The 15,251-nt window shown below is 35.1% G+C and overlaps 1 protein-coding gene across 1 annotated transcript; it reads left to right on the top strand.

Moving 5' to 3' along the window:
* Positions 1-358: 358 nt before the first annotated feature.
* Positions 359-1,384, top strand: LOC129742911 (uncharacterized). Its single transcript, XM_055734852.1, has one exon. The coding sequence runs from the start codon at positions 359-361 to the stop codon at positions 1,382-1,384; it is 1,026 nt and encodes a 341-aa protein (XP_055590827.1).
* The last annotated feature ends 13,867 nt before the right edge of the window (positions 1,385-15,251 follow it).

Below are 15,251 nucleotides of genomic sequence, written 5' to 3'. Positions count from 1 at the left end.
CCGAGGGTCTTTAGATCTTCTCCAAAATTGAAAATTTGATTTATTTTGACGCTTTAAAAACACAGGTAATTTTTAAATTTCTAACTTAAATTTGTCAAGTTAGATTCGTCTAGATTTTTCCTCGGTTCTGTTAGTCAAACTTGAAATACAGAAGGAATGTATTTTATGTAAAAACGTCTCCGCACTTTTCCTCAGCGTCCCCACTTCCGATGCTCTCGACAGCCTACGAAGACATTTAGAACGCCGCCGAGTACCCCCCAATCAGATCAAAGCATACATCGCCGTCGCTGAAGTTTGCATGAAACAAAACTATTTCATGTTTCGGGGTAAGTTTTATAAACAGACCTTTGGCCTTAGTATGGGTAGCAAACTCTCCCCGCTTCTGGCCGAAGTATTCATGGGAGATTTTGAAACGGACCTGGAGAAAAAAGAAAAACTTTTCCCCCGTGTTTGGTGGCGCTACGTAGATGATATTTTTGCATCCGTAAAAGAACGCTATCTCCCACAGACACTCGAGCTCCTCAATAATCAACATAGCTCGATCAAGTTTACGGTTGAAAAAGAAATTGAGGGAAAACTCCCTTTTCTTGATTTGCTGATTCAAAGAAAAGAGGATAATACCTTGAAATTTGGAATTTACCGTAAACCAACCTCAACTGATAGATACATCACGGTCGACTCGAATCATTTTGGGGCTCAAAAACAAGCCGCCTTCCACTCTATGGCACACCGGTTGTATCATATTCCGATGGAGAAGCCCGAGTTTGAAGAGGAAAAGCAGAAAATATACGAAGCCGGGATTGTGAACGGATACGACTATGATTTTGTTCGAAAAATCCTTCGCAAACACGCCCGAAAAAAGCATAGAAGTGATACAACTACCTTCAGACCGGAAAAAGAAGAATCTTACAGAGTTAGTCTACCATTTCATCCGAAACTAACTAATGGTATAAGTAAGATTCTTCTAAAACACGGATTAAAAACTGCGTACAAAAGTGGGAATACTTTGAAGGATCGGCTAGTTTCACTCAAAGATAGGATTCCAGAAGAGGAAAGATCTGGAATTTACGAAATTCCATGTAAGAGTTGTCCATCGATTTACATCGGCCAAACCCGCCGTAAATTTAAAGTGCGGCTCAAAGAGCATAAGAATGCCGTTGAAAACAAAAGGATCAATGAATCGAGCGTGGCCGCCCACACAACAGAATTTGACCATTCCATTGACTGGGAAAAGGTCAAATTTAAAAAATGCGTACGCAAACCTGGACACCTTAACGCTTGGGAGTCTATGTTCATCAGCACGGCCGAGAAACCGTTGATGAACGAAGACGACCCGCCGATTATATCTCCGCTTTTCAACCTGATCAACCAAAAGTTCGCATGATGCGACACCCTTTCGACGAATACCGTCAAACGGGGCATCATGCAACAGTGGGGTTGGATGCAACATTTAGATAACACCACTCTGATTCAATTTTTAATTTAATGTAATGAGATAAAGATATCTTTTAATGATTACAACATGATGATGACATCATTTCTAGCATCCTGAGATAGTTTTTTAAAGTTTTTGATTTTCATATAAAATTTAAAAAATCGAACAATAAATGTACGATTTTTAACATTTTTCGATGCCGTAAAAAACTATACCCAGTATGAAGGATTGGCTTGATAATATAACCTACAAACTTTATTCTGATTTCCTCATCCTATACCAACACTATTGATGTAAAAATAGTTTTCGAAAAATCACTCAATTTTTTCAAATAAATATTTGTACAATTCAGTTACCAGTGTGGGGTAAAATGCAACAAATTGGTTGATGATAAGTTTTAATCGCCGATAAATTTATTAATTTAATATGTTCATTGACACGTGCGGCGAGATGAAACGCTAGGTAGAAGAATTTGTAAAGGCATGAAGAATAGGCGGATAGGCAAGCATCAGATGAGCTTCGTAGGATAAAGTTTGGATAGGTGTTGAAACTGTAAGTCTAGGGCATTTTTATTGGAAAGCATGAAAGTGTGGTGGTACGCCTTTGCCGTACAACAGACTACTCTGTATAGGAAGCGTGATCGACTTTTGATCAACACATTCCTAAACACAGCAGGCCAGTTGGATTGTGTACTGTCAATACACAGTCAGGCCCCTGACTGTGTGCCTGACTGTGTATTGACAGTACACAATCCAACTGGCCTGCTGTGTTTAGGAATGTGTTGATCAAAAGTCGATCACGCTTCCTATACAGAGTAGTCTGTTGTACGGCAAAGGCGTACCACCACACTTTCATGCTTTCCAATAAAAATGCCCTAGACTTACAGTTTCAACACCTATCCAAACTTTATCCTACGAAGCTCATCTGATGCTTGCCTATCCGCCTATTCTTCATGCCTTTACAAATTCTTCTACTTAGCGTTTCATCTCGCCGCACGTGTCAATGAACATATTAAATTAAAATGCAACAAAATGCAAATCAAAGAAACACCTTGTAAATCTCATATCCAAATGCTGGAATATGATTGTTTTGCATCACGCGTTTGTCAACACTGAAATTTCTTTTATTCAAACATTTTTTTTTAATGAATTCGGCTTTTTAAATTTTTAGTACTATTGTTTTACCCCTAAATGTATGCAAAGGTAATTTTAAACCCTTTTTCAAGTAAGAACGTTAAGTGTCGTGTCCTGTAATACGTCGTGTGTTTTGTGTCTAGTAAAAGTTCTTACGTGAGCACATATCATTTAAAATGAGTGAGACGTTAAGGATTGAAAATTTCAAAAATTTATGTGAGATATGGGATTTCTTTTATCATCTGAGATTTTGCGCCGGAGGTCTTCAGATCTTCCCCAAAATTAAAAACTTTTACGACTTAAAAACACATGTATTTTTTTCAGACTTCTAACATTTTTATTTTTTGATTTAGATTCCGATAGATTTTTTTTTGTAAATATAATAAATCCGTATTTCAAAGCTACCTAACTTTTTCACCAGAAATCATATAAAAGCACATTAAAACGATTCAACAGAAACCATAAAATGGCACATCAATAACGCTTTGAAATTTTACCAGCTTTAAAAATAAAATATTTTAAAAAAGTAATGCCCTTTAACATGAAAAATTGAAAAAAAAGCTTTAAATTATATCTTTATATACTGTCTGTATCACCGTATATTCGGCAAACAATACCATTGTATAGTCCAATTTATGATGCTACTTTCATCGAAAGTCACCAAAGTGGGCCAACGTCTCCATGAAGAGTTATGTAAGAAACAGGGCCGGATTAAGCCATCGGGGGGCCCGGGGCAATTTTTCTCTGGCGGCTCCTATAATTCGATTTTTTTTCAAATGCTATCCCAGAGAAAACAAAACATTTCGAACGCGTAAAGAAACTGGAGATATTTTTTTTTTTTTTTTTGTACGATTTATTTAACGAGGGATTAACCTGCAGTTTTCACTGGAGATGAGTTCCGTATACTGTCTTCAAATTCCATGTTGTCTACGTAGAAGATAGTGTCTGGTATCTTTCAATAAAAATTGTTAAAAACATTGCGGAAGAGTTTAGAAATTTCTCAAAAATGAAGCCATGATTTGAGCTGCAAAATGCAAAATTTAATTCTCATTTTTTGAATACACCAACTAAAATTCTCTGATTTGGAAAAATGATCAGATAGATATTTTAAATGATTTTCATTTCATCATTGATTGTCTGGTTTGTGTTTCATCGAGAAATATTTACCCAATGACAATTTTGAAATATCATAAATATTTGAAAAAGAGATTACAAAATTCAAAAAAATAAATAAAATTATTAAACTTAAATTCCATAGAGATATATACATAAAAGTTTAAGAATTAATATCTTAAAATCAGACTTTATTTAGAACCACCATTCAGTGTCTCAAATCTAAATCATAATTTCAAATCAAGTTTGAAAAACAAAATCTGAATTAAACAAAAAAAAGAGCTTCAGAGTTAGATTATTTAGAGAGAGATTTAGAGCAATTAGAGCCGAAGCAGAAATAGCTCCAAATGTGAATTTCACTCAGGATCAGTTTTCATTAAAAACAGTCAAATAAGGAATCCAAATGAGTTTAGTACCTCATCAAAGATCTCTAGTTCTCAAACTTCTGAAAAACCACGACACTGAACTTCTGTAACTAAAGCAACAGCACAAGACTTGAAAATCTCAATTAATTGAATCTGGAAAAAGATAAGACTAAAATCATAGAAATATTCATGTTAAGAGAATCACTCTATGATATTAGCAACTCAACTATGAGATCGTTTTGATATTCAGGATTATATTCAGGATATTTACTTTAGTAGATGATACAATTTTGGTTAAATCAGTTGAAAATGTTTCAATACAATACATTTCAACTTTCAGTCAGAAATTGGGATGGAAATTCAATAAAGAAACTTTGTACTAGAGATGTACCGAATATTCGGTCGGCCGAATATTCGGCGCCGAATACTGCCAAAAAACCGTTAAGCCGAATATTCGGCTCACCGAATAATTGAGCCAAGTATTCAGCCGAATAGGCCGAATAGGCCGAATACTTATTTTTCAAATTTAATCACTAACAGACTTGTCAAATTTTTCAACTGATGTTGGGTAGTTTTTACAATATCCAAAAGCAATGTTGAAAAAGCTACAAAATCATCAAAAACTTATGGTTTCAGTCAAAGATCTTAGGTGTATCCGTTTATATTTCACTGTAGATGTATACTTTTATTCCAGATTTTTTTTTCATATATCCAGGCTTGTCCACGAATCCAATAAAGAATTCGAGAAATATTAAATCTGGCCGGGATGGCCCAGTATTATTAGAAATTTTCTGATTTTACCCGGATTTATTCAGATTATTTGCTAAATGAAATAAACACTCAAATTTTTCTTTGAAAATTTTAAAATTATGCGTTGCAAAACGATTTGTTAGAGTAAATTAAAATATGAACATCAATTTTTCTTTATACTTGAGATACGATTTGGCACTGCTGCTGTGATTCTATGAGAACATTAAATTTTAAGTAATTTATTTTCGTTTTTCCTCTTGTATGCCTAGATTCTGTTGAGATATGCTCTTTTTTATAAATTTTTCAAAAATCGTCCAGACCTGGCCGGGTAGATTTGTTTGTTAAAAAAATTTTAAAGTTGAAGATCATCGTTGTTTTTGACAATTTCACATAACTTGGCATCTGTTTTGACATGTTTTGTCCCAGATTTCATTGGAACCCCATCTGTTTGGTGATAAGCGTCCTAGAAGTGACAATTCATCTGATGGACTTCTAACTATTGGTGACATTTGAAAATCAAAAGGAACCTCTAATTAAAGAAAAAGCTGATGAAAATAATCGATTCGAAAACATAAGGAGTATTCAGATGGAAGAAGTTGAAGAAAAATTAAATTGTCACTTTTAAATTTCTATGAAAAACTCAACAGAATATTCGACCGAATATTTTTTTCAAATTCGGTTTACATTAACGAGCCTATCTTTGTATGTAGTCTCTTTAGGTTCACATTATTTTTATCCAGATTATGGGTTGAAAATTTTGAAAATTCATTACGAAGATTTTGATATTTTCAGCCCGCATAGTGCGGGAGAACTCCTGCAATGCGTACTCTAGGGACCCCCTTAACTTATGTAAAAGAAAAACTATTTTAGATATTATTTCACGGGGGCCCTTTTAGTGGTTATATTCAAGTTTTCATTCCGATTTTCTAGTTTTGATTTTTTTTTCATAGGTTTGAAGAAATTGAAGAAGTATGATTAAAGTAATGTTAAAACTTGTTTTTCCTTCGGGGGGCCCGGGGCAATTTCCCCTTTTGCCCCCCCCCCCTTTAATCCGGCCTTGGTAAGAAATAATTACAATAAATCTCTCACAACATTTTTTTCATATCTGCTAGAAATGAAATCATAATTAAAGAGGAAATCATTACCTGAATCTGTCGAACGGATTTTAATTGTTATTTTTTTTTTCAAAATAACTTGATTGCTTTGATTGTAAAATTTTTCATTTCGTTTGTTTTTCAATCAAGTAAGTTAGGTCCCGTATTCAAGAGACGTACAGATATGAAGAAGAGAGAAAAAGTACAAAATTGTAGAGCTAAATAAGAAACTGACGAAATTTTTGTGTGAAAACTCTAACATGCAAAGAAAATTTCAATAAAAAAAATCACCGATTCAGATTGACGCGCTATGGCGATTGTGGGTAGAAAATTTGGTTTTTTAAAATTTAATTCTTACAATTTCTCACTCTTTTTTCTTGTTTTTTAAATTTGAAAACAAAAAAATTGTGACTTTTGTCAAAACAAATAAAAAGATAAATGATTATGTTGAAAACTGCAAAAATTGTCAAAATGGTCAAAATTTTCAAAATTGTTAAAATTGTCAAAATTGTCAAAATTGACAAAATTGTCAAATTTGTCAAAATTGTCAAAATTGTCAATAATGGTCGAACAACTTCACTCACATTTGCAGGAAGCGAACGCTCTTAAGTGTTTGCAGCAAAACTGTCTTCAAGGTTCAACCAATAATCTAAGTATCATTTTGTTATTGTAATGGGAATGTTGCTCTTACAGCCAGGTCATATACTGAGTACAATAACTTTTCGATCCAAGATCATTGTAAAGAATAGTTATTGCAATGAAAGATGTTTAATTGATTAAGTCCCTGAATTTGGAAACACAAAAAGGGGTTTAAAAAATCAAATACAAACATGTTTCGTATAGTTTCTATTTCGGAAGTTATGCACTGGAAACCGAAATCCTTAAACATTGATCAAAAACGTATGAAGAAGGGCTAAACAATCGTATTTTTTCAGAATACACCATTTAAAGCTTATTTGCAATATTTCATGTTAAAGGTCATTCCTTTTTATTTTTCATATATTTCATTTGAAAAGCTGATAAAATTTCAATGCGTTTTTCCGTTGAAAAGTAACAGAGTTATGTAGCTATGAAATATGGTTTTATTTTATTTACAAAAAATCTATCCGAACCAAACAAAAAAAAAAAACAAACATTTAGAAATGTCAAAAAATTCGTAGTCTTAAAAATGAATCAAATTTTAAATTCTGGGGAAGATCTAAAGACCCTCGGTGCAAATTGTCAGATAGTTAAAAAAACCCCATATCTCACATGGATATTTATAAATTTCAATCCGTAACATATTACTTTGACTTTAAACACATTCTTTCTGTATTTTAAGATTGTCAGCTAAAATTAATTACCGAATTAACAACTAACCGAATGAAAGCCATAAAGGCTGCTTTTCATAATTAATTCACATAACTAATGTGTTAAGACTTTGTAATCAAGAAACATGCACTGTTTTTGGATAAGTATAACTTATGTCATGCTCATAAATGATTTACGAGCCATTTAGAATAGGCATATGCCTTTTTCAAATTAGAGATGAATTCATCACAAAAGTAATTTTTTTTAAACTTGCTCTTAAAAAACCCTTGTCCAACGATTGACATAAGAATAAATGGTTTTCTAATTATTTATTCACGTTGAAAAAGTTTGAAAACTATGAAAAAATCATTTGGTCACATTTTTTTTTATTTCAAGCAAAATTAAGTAATTTATATAGCATATATTTATAGAAGCAGCAAAGTTTTTTGCTCCATTTGTCATATTTGTTTTTTGTAAGAAATTTCAGTTACGAGATATGGCTGAGAATTCAAGTCACCTAAGGAATCAAGTTTCTTCACTCTCCCATGTTCAAATCCTATCACATTGCAAAGAAAGCCTAACAAAAAAAATATCTGTAGAAGAAGTTCAACACCGAGAAACATTTACCCATCGTCATCAGACAGATGAATTGTAAGTTCCTACCAGTTTCTCACATTTTCACCTCACTACCTACGCTATAATTGTACGGTGCGTACACGGTGTCACACGATCTGTCACTAATTAATTTTGAATCATTCATTAATTTCCAGTTCCCTATCCTTCGGCCCAGAAATGCTGCCAACCCGTTTTACGTTTTTAAATCTGGTACGGAGAAGGTTTCAGATCTGACAGGCAGTTGTTCCTTCTGGAATTGAACTTTTCTCCCCAATCAACGCAACGTTGCCGTATGGCTAAATACAAGGAGGATATGTTTGTCGGATGTGACAATCTGTCTGGCGCATGTTGTCAGTCGAGAAATCCTCTACCTACATTGCTTCTGTTTTTTTCCTCCCCATAGCATGTTCAATCGTGTCAACATGTATAGTTTCCTGAAATATCTCGGATGTACATGTTTTTTTTACATTTCACCTTGTTTTCAAATGTTGGATGAAGAAGGTGCATCGAATCGGTATGATCGACTTTCGGAAGATTTATATCGATGGTAAGTTTCAGTTTGTTTTGCTTTTTTTGTGCTGCTCTGTTTCAATTATTCACATCCTGATTCCATTGGGAATGACTATCGGCAATCGACTTGGGTGATATGTGTTGCTATGTGGAAAGGGCCAAATTTGTCGAGTAGTGTGTCAGGGTTTGAAATGTTTCCGTATTCTTCCGTTTCTTTATAGTTACTCATCTTCACAACATAACATTTTTAATAATTGATTGTTAAACTAAGCTTTCCAGATTGCCCGGTTTTATCCGGGTTTGCCCGGATATTTGATGCAAAATTTCGAGAAAGTCCGGTCCGGCCCGGTTGCCCGGATATCGTTAAAAAAGTCCGGATATTGCCCGGATTTTTTCACAATTTTCACAAAGAAACCAAAAAAAAAAATCAAAGTTTTGAGTAAGTTTCAGCAAAATCGATTAACGGTATGGAAATTTTCAACGGTTGTTTCAAATAATTTCGCTGATTTACTTTTATTAACCTTTAAATATTTAAGTGTTCCAAAAAGTTTCTGGAAGTCTGCAATTACATTAATAAAATATTAATTTAATTTTTTTTGCATTTTTTCTTTGCTTTTATATATAATAACACATAAATTTTGCCCGGTTTTTGGATTTGAAAAATTGAAATCCATGCCGGGATTTTGCCAGGTTTTTTTGAAAAAATGCCCGGAATTGCTAGGCCCGGATGGGAGTGGAAAAAATTCTGGCAACCTTATGTTAAACCAAATTTTAATATTTTTTACCATTTTAAAGTTAAGCTAAAAAGTTAGGAAAATATTTTTAAGCTCTTTTAAAAAGTAGAAGAAAATGTTCTTATAAATACGAAAGCAAGAGCTCTCACTAACTCAACATACTAATTTTGATCAGTACCTGGAAAAATAGACTACATTTTTCAGCAAGCAGGGCGCATACATGATTAAAGATTAAGGCAAAAAACAGATTATCATCATCAAAATCTGGAAGCTGTTATCCCAGTGTGTACGCCTTTTTTTTTGTTAATATTTTGTTAACGATTCCCAGAACTGCAACACGAATTGTGCATTTGAAAAAAAAAAGAATTATATCGTAAAGTAAGGTTAACTACGGTCGTAGAAGACTCTAGACACTGTTAAGTGTATATTCTGAAAAACCAAAAAATTTTATTAAAATGTGTCACCATTTGTTAGTTTGATTTATTTTTTATTTTTCGTCTCACAACATAACCTGATGAACAATATTCCTCCAATTTACTCGATTCATGGCAACCTTTCTCAAAGTTCATCGTTTCGCCATTTGATACAATTTGAATTCATTTTCTTTATTTTTTCGATAAAATCATATTTAAAGAATTTTTCATAATTTACCTATTTTCATAGCTTCCAAACAATACTTTCCATGGTATAAAATTTTGTGAGTTTTATGCCACAAATTAATATTATTTTAAAAATTTTACAGCAACCTAATGTAGATTGAATTCATATTTCGATTTCGAATTTTGAATACGGCGAATGCGCCAACATCGCTGTTACGAGAAACGCGTTCAAAATTTGACAACTCCATAAGCTCCCAGCGGAAATATTATTTTCTTTCCTTTATTCTCGAAAACCAAATATCCTTTAAATAACTTTTTACAATCAAAATGTAGGTCTTCGAACGTACTTTTTCACCCAGCTGATAACTCAGTTTGTTTGCTTTTGGCGTATTCGCCCTATTCAAAATTAGCTACCGATTTGTATTTACCCTATAAAAACAGGCGCTGAAAGCCATTTTTTCTCTTTTTTTCTCTGGAACGCCAAACCATAACAAACAATCAGCAGTAGCAGCCTTCAAATTTGCGCTTCCTAAATCAATCCGCCTTCATCCACCAGAAGACCAAATCAAAACAAACAATCAACAGCAATAGCCTTAAAAAACAGCGCTTCCTAAACGAATCCGTTCTTTCCACCGGAAGACTAAATCAAAACAATCAATCTGGCGCATCCTAGGCCCATCCGTCTTTTTTACACTGGAACGCCAACCATAACAAACAATCAGCAGTAACAGCCTTTAAAATCAGCGCTTCCTAAGCCAATTCCGTCTGTATCCACCGGGAGGCCAAGAAAAACAGTCAGCAGCCTTGAAATCAGCGCTTTCTAAGCCAATCCTCTTTTTTCCACCAGAAAGCCATATCACAACAAACAATCAGCAGCAGCAGCCTTCAAAATCTGCGCTGCCTAAGCCAATCCGTTTTTCTTTTCACCGGAAGGGCAAATCATAACAAACAATCCACAGTAGCAGCCTTAAGCCTAGTCCACACTAGGAGACGGTTCGTCTCGAGACGGTCTCAGCGTCTCCCATTTTCTTCGGGAGACACTGAGACCGTCTCAGGTTTCCAACAACAACAACAGACAACAAAGTTCGTCTCATAACAAAAATCGCAGTTCATGTTGCCTAGTGTGGACTAGGCTTTACAAACCTGCGCTTCCTTAGCCAATTCTGCCTATATCCATCAGAAGGCCAAAACAAAACAATCAGCAGCAGCAGCAGCCTTTAATATCTGTGCTACCTAAGCCAATCCGTCTTTTTTACACCGGAAGACTAAATCAAAACAAACAATCCACAGCAGCAGCCTTTGAAATATGCGCTTCCTTAGCCAATCCATCTTCATCCATCGGAAGGTCAAATCAAAACTAACAATCAGCAGCAGCAGCCTTTAAAATCTGCGCTTTCAAAGCCATTCCGTCTTTCACCGACGGAAGGCCAAATCAAATCAATTAATCAGCAGCAGGCTTTAAAATTTGCGCATCCTAAGTAAATCTGTCTTTTTTTCACCGGAAGGCCAAAACAAGCAATCCCCAGCATTAGCCTTTAACACCGGCGCATCTTAAGTCAATCCGTCTTATTTAGACTGGAACGCCAAATCATAACAAACAATCAGCAGTAACAACCTTTAAAATCAGCGCTTTCTAAGCCAATTCTGTCTATATCCACCTGAAGGCAAAAAAAAACAATCAGCAGCAGCCTTAAAAATCTGCGCTTCATAAGTCAATTCTGTCTATATCCACCAGAAGGCCAAAACAAAACAATCAGCAGCAGCAGCCTTTAATATCTGGGATACCTAAGCCAATCCGTCTTTTTCCACTGGAAGACTATTTCAAAACAAACAATCCACAGCAGCAGCCTTTGAAATATGCGCTTTCTAAGCCAAACCGTCTTCATCCACCGGAAGGTCAAATTAAAACAAACAGCAGCAGCCTTAAAAATCTGCGCTTCCTAAGCTAATCCGTCTTTTTCCTCTGGAAGGCCGAATCATAACAAATAACCCACAGCAGCAGTCTTCAAATCTGCGCTTCCTTAGCCAATCCGTCTTCATCCACCGGAAGGCCAAATCATAACAATAAATCAGCAGCAGCAGCCTTACAAATCTGCACTTTCTAAGCCAATTCCGTCTTTATACACCGGAAGGCCAAAACAAAACAATCAGCAGCAACAGCGTTAAAATCTGCGCTTCCTTAGCCAATCCTTTTTCATCCTCCGGAAGGTCAAAGCAGCCTTAATAATCTGCGCTTCCTAAGCCAAATCCGTCTTTTTCCTTCGGAAGGCCGAATCATAACAAACAACCCACAGCAGCAGCCTTCAAATCTGCGCTTCTTTCTTCACCCTCCGGAAGGTCATAGCAGCCTTAATAATCTGCGCTTCCTAAGCCAAATCCGTCTTTTTCCTCCGGAAGGCCGAATCATAACAAACAATCAGCAGCAGCCTTCAAATCAGCCTTCAAGCAGCCTTCAAAACAAAACAATCACCGGTAGCAGCTTTTATAATCTGCGCTTCCTAAGCAAATTCCATCTTTTTCCACTGGAAGGCAAATCAAAGCAAACAATCAGCAGCAGTAGCCTCAAAAATCTACACTTTCTAATCCAATTCCGTATTTTTTCACCGGAAGGCCAAATCAAAACAATGAATCAGTAGCAGCCTTAAAAATCTGCGCTTCCTTAGCCAATCCGTCTTCATCCACCGGAAGGCCAAATCATAACAATAAATAAACAGCAGCCTTATAAATCTGCACTTTCTAAGCCAATTCCGTCTTTATTCACCGGAAGGCCAAATCTAATTAATCAATCAACAGCAGCTATTACAATCTGCGCTCTTTATGCTATGTGCTTTTGCAAATCTTACGAATCTTAATTCAGAGATTCCCTCAAACACGTATGTAGCTTACAAGAATGGATCATTGACCTGACCTTGTTTTGTTGGTTTTGCCTACTGTTGCCAAAACAACGAACGTTGCCATAGGAGTTTATTTTATTTGATTTATCTTCATTGTTGCCGAATACAACTATTATGTTAATTTAATTTATTTTCATTAAATTTGATTTATTTTCGGCATATCCTTCATCTCACCTCTACAGATGGAACTTTTGGTTGCTTGGAATGCCATGTCACCAAAAAGTGAAAATTGACAATATTTCAGGACATTATTATGCTTAAAAATCATTATTTAGTTGAAGCATTACTCTAAAAAAAGGTATTGATATGGCCTATTTTCTGTGGAAATGAATAAGATTTTAGTTCTTCATAAAAACTTGAAAAATCCCTAGAACAATTCAACAATTTGAAGACGTTTAATTGATGACTTCCTCGATATTTAACTTAACATCAAACTTTTGTAGACCATTCCAATCAGCAAACAAACAAGTTCGTTCCCATCCTGGTTTATCTTGTATCTTCTTGGTATGCTTTTTTTTACATCACGGCAATCCTCCAAACAACTTCCAGTTGAAACAAAATCAGTAGGACCTTCATCAACATGAAATGGGTTGATCTGGAATAATTGTTCTGTGTATGGTGCTGATGACTTTTTGTAGGGAGGTGGGTCGGATTTTATTACGTTTTTGAACGACACGTTCGTTTTCGGTAGCACCAAAATGTATGAACATTAAACTCTACGAATAAAATGGGTAACCTGCATTTTATAGTGCTTTTATGTTAACTTTCACAAGGTAAATTTTTCATGTGAACATGTGTGGATATTGTTAGTGTTTTACATCGTTCACGACAAATTTATTGAACCAGACTTGATTCAAACAATTTTCCATCCATTATACAGTCGTTTGGGTTTAGCCTTTTCGCTTTTTCCTTCTGTCTAAACTTCCTCAAAACTGATTAATTTTTTTGCGCTTTTTATGTCACATATGTTTCCTTTTTATAAAAAAAAACCACACAATTTAGAACTTTTTTCAGCTTAACTAATCATTCATCAAACCGCATCCCAGTGCAAACTTGATCTTTTGGGAAAAAAAACAAACCACCAAAAATTGATCCTTCTGAAAAAAAAAAATGAGTTTGGTATGAGTTCTGAAGTTACCTTGTACTTGTAATAATCAATTTATGTATTTGACAGTTTACATATTGGCGTTTTTTTGTAAAATTGAGTTTTCGAAGGTTTGGTTATTGACCATATATTGATAAATAGCGTGACGAAATCAATTTTTTAAGATACCTTTTTACGGATTATGTTGAATATATCGTACAGATGCCGCATTGCTGCCAGCTTGGTAATATGTAGGTATAGGATCACATCAAAATATTTTTGAATTAGGTTTGAGTCTTATTATGGAAATTATCACACTGTTTCAATAGAAAAACCCAAGATGGTTAATAATATTTACAGTTTTTTTTTTACTATCAACATACAAAGTGACATTAAACTCCTTAAGCATATCGCACTTTAACATTCATATACATTTCAATTCCCACAATATCGTTTAACACCATGCAGCACAGCTTATCGATTTAAAATCCCCCAGAATCCCATTAAAATCATATCAAGCGCTTGAGCTGAATCCGACCCACACAACAACAGCAAAGCAATTTCGGTCAATTAAAAATTGAAAAACAAAATCCACCAATTGAAGCGAACCGAGAACTTGGCAGCTGTTTCCCATATCGGTAGAGCAAAAGACGCGCCCTGAATTTAGCCCCCAGAGTGAAGAAGAAGCCATGGTTGGGTACCAGAATATCCTAACGACGTTCCGCATCTGTTACAAACGACTTCAACGAACAAGAAGCGGAGTACGGAATTACGACGAAGACGACGACGACGACGTCTAAAGACAGCAGCTTGTTGCATGGATTTGACCCCCTTCCTCCCCCGCATCAATCTGGGCTCTGGGACCGGTTTCTCGTGCATTGAAAAATCCACGCTGCAATGGGCGGATTCTTTCTGATTTCATGTGCATATCCCTTGATACTTCGTTCTACTATCGGGAATATAAGTTTCGCAGCGTGTTAGGTCTTGCTTGTTCTTAGAGCGCAGTGTGCAATTGTATCCTACCGGATTGAAGCAACCAACTGGCAACAGATCAGTACTACAGATGGCAATCTCCGATAAATGTGTTGACAAGGGTTTTAGTTCCTCTTGCTTCAGTGCTTCTTCAGCCAATTGGCCTTGTCACCTTCGAACCTTGTTTTCTGTAACAAGAACACAAACAGCAAGAAATAAATCCAGTTCATGTGAATTAGAACGAGAACAAATTAAGTGACACGAGTTATTTTGAGTACATTTGCTAGAGTTAATATGCAATTGTATTTCATCGGATAATTTACGTTCAACTGAATTTTCATAACTCAGGTATCAGGTTATAGAGTGAATTCTAATCCATAATCATCAGATATCATTATTTCATAGACTTTAAGAAATTGTTGATTTTCTTATACTTATAGGCAGCACAGGAATAGCTTTGGATCATACCTTCATAAGTGTATGCATTAGGAGATTCCAAACCAGTCCATTTTCATCCGATATCTAAATATGCTTACTTTTAATCTATGACGATAACTAATTATCGTTTTTAATGTACGCTTTTTAATAACTTTCACTGTCTCATCAATGAAAATTTAAGCAACTTCTCTTATCTTAAATGCATCTGCAATTTTAAATTTTTTT

Source organism: Uranotaenia lowii, chromosome 2, assembly GCF_029784155.1.
Source record: "Uranotaenia lowii strain MFRU-FL chromosome 2, ASM2978415v1, whole genome shotgun sequence".
Taxonomy (NCBI): Eukaryota; Metazoa; Arthropoda; class Insecta; order Diptera; family Culicidae; genus Uranotaenia; species Uranotaenia lowii.
Note: the sequence above shows the minus strand (reverse complement) of the source record. Positions and strands in the feature narration are given on the sequence as shown.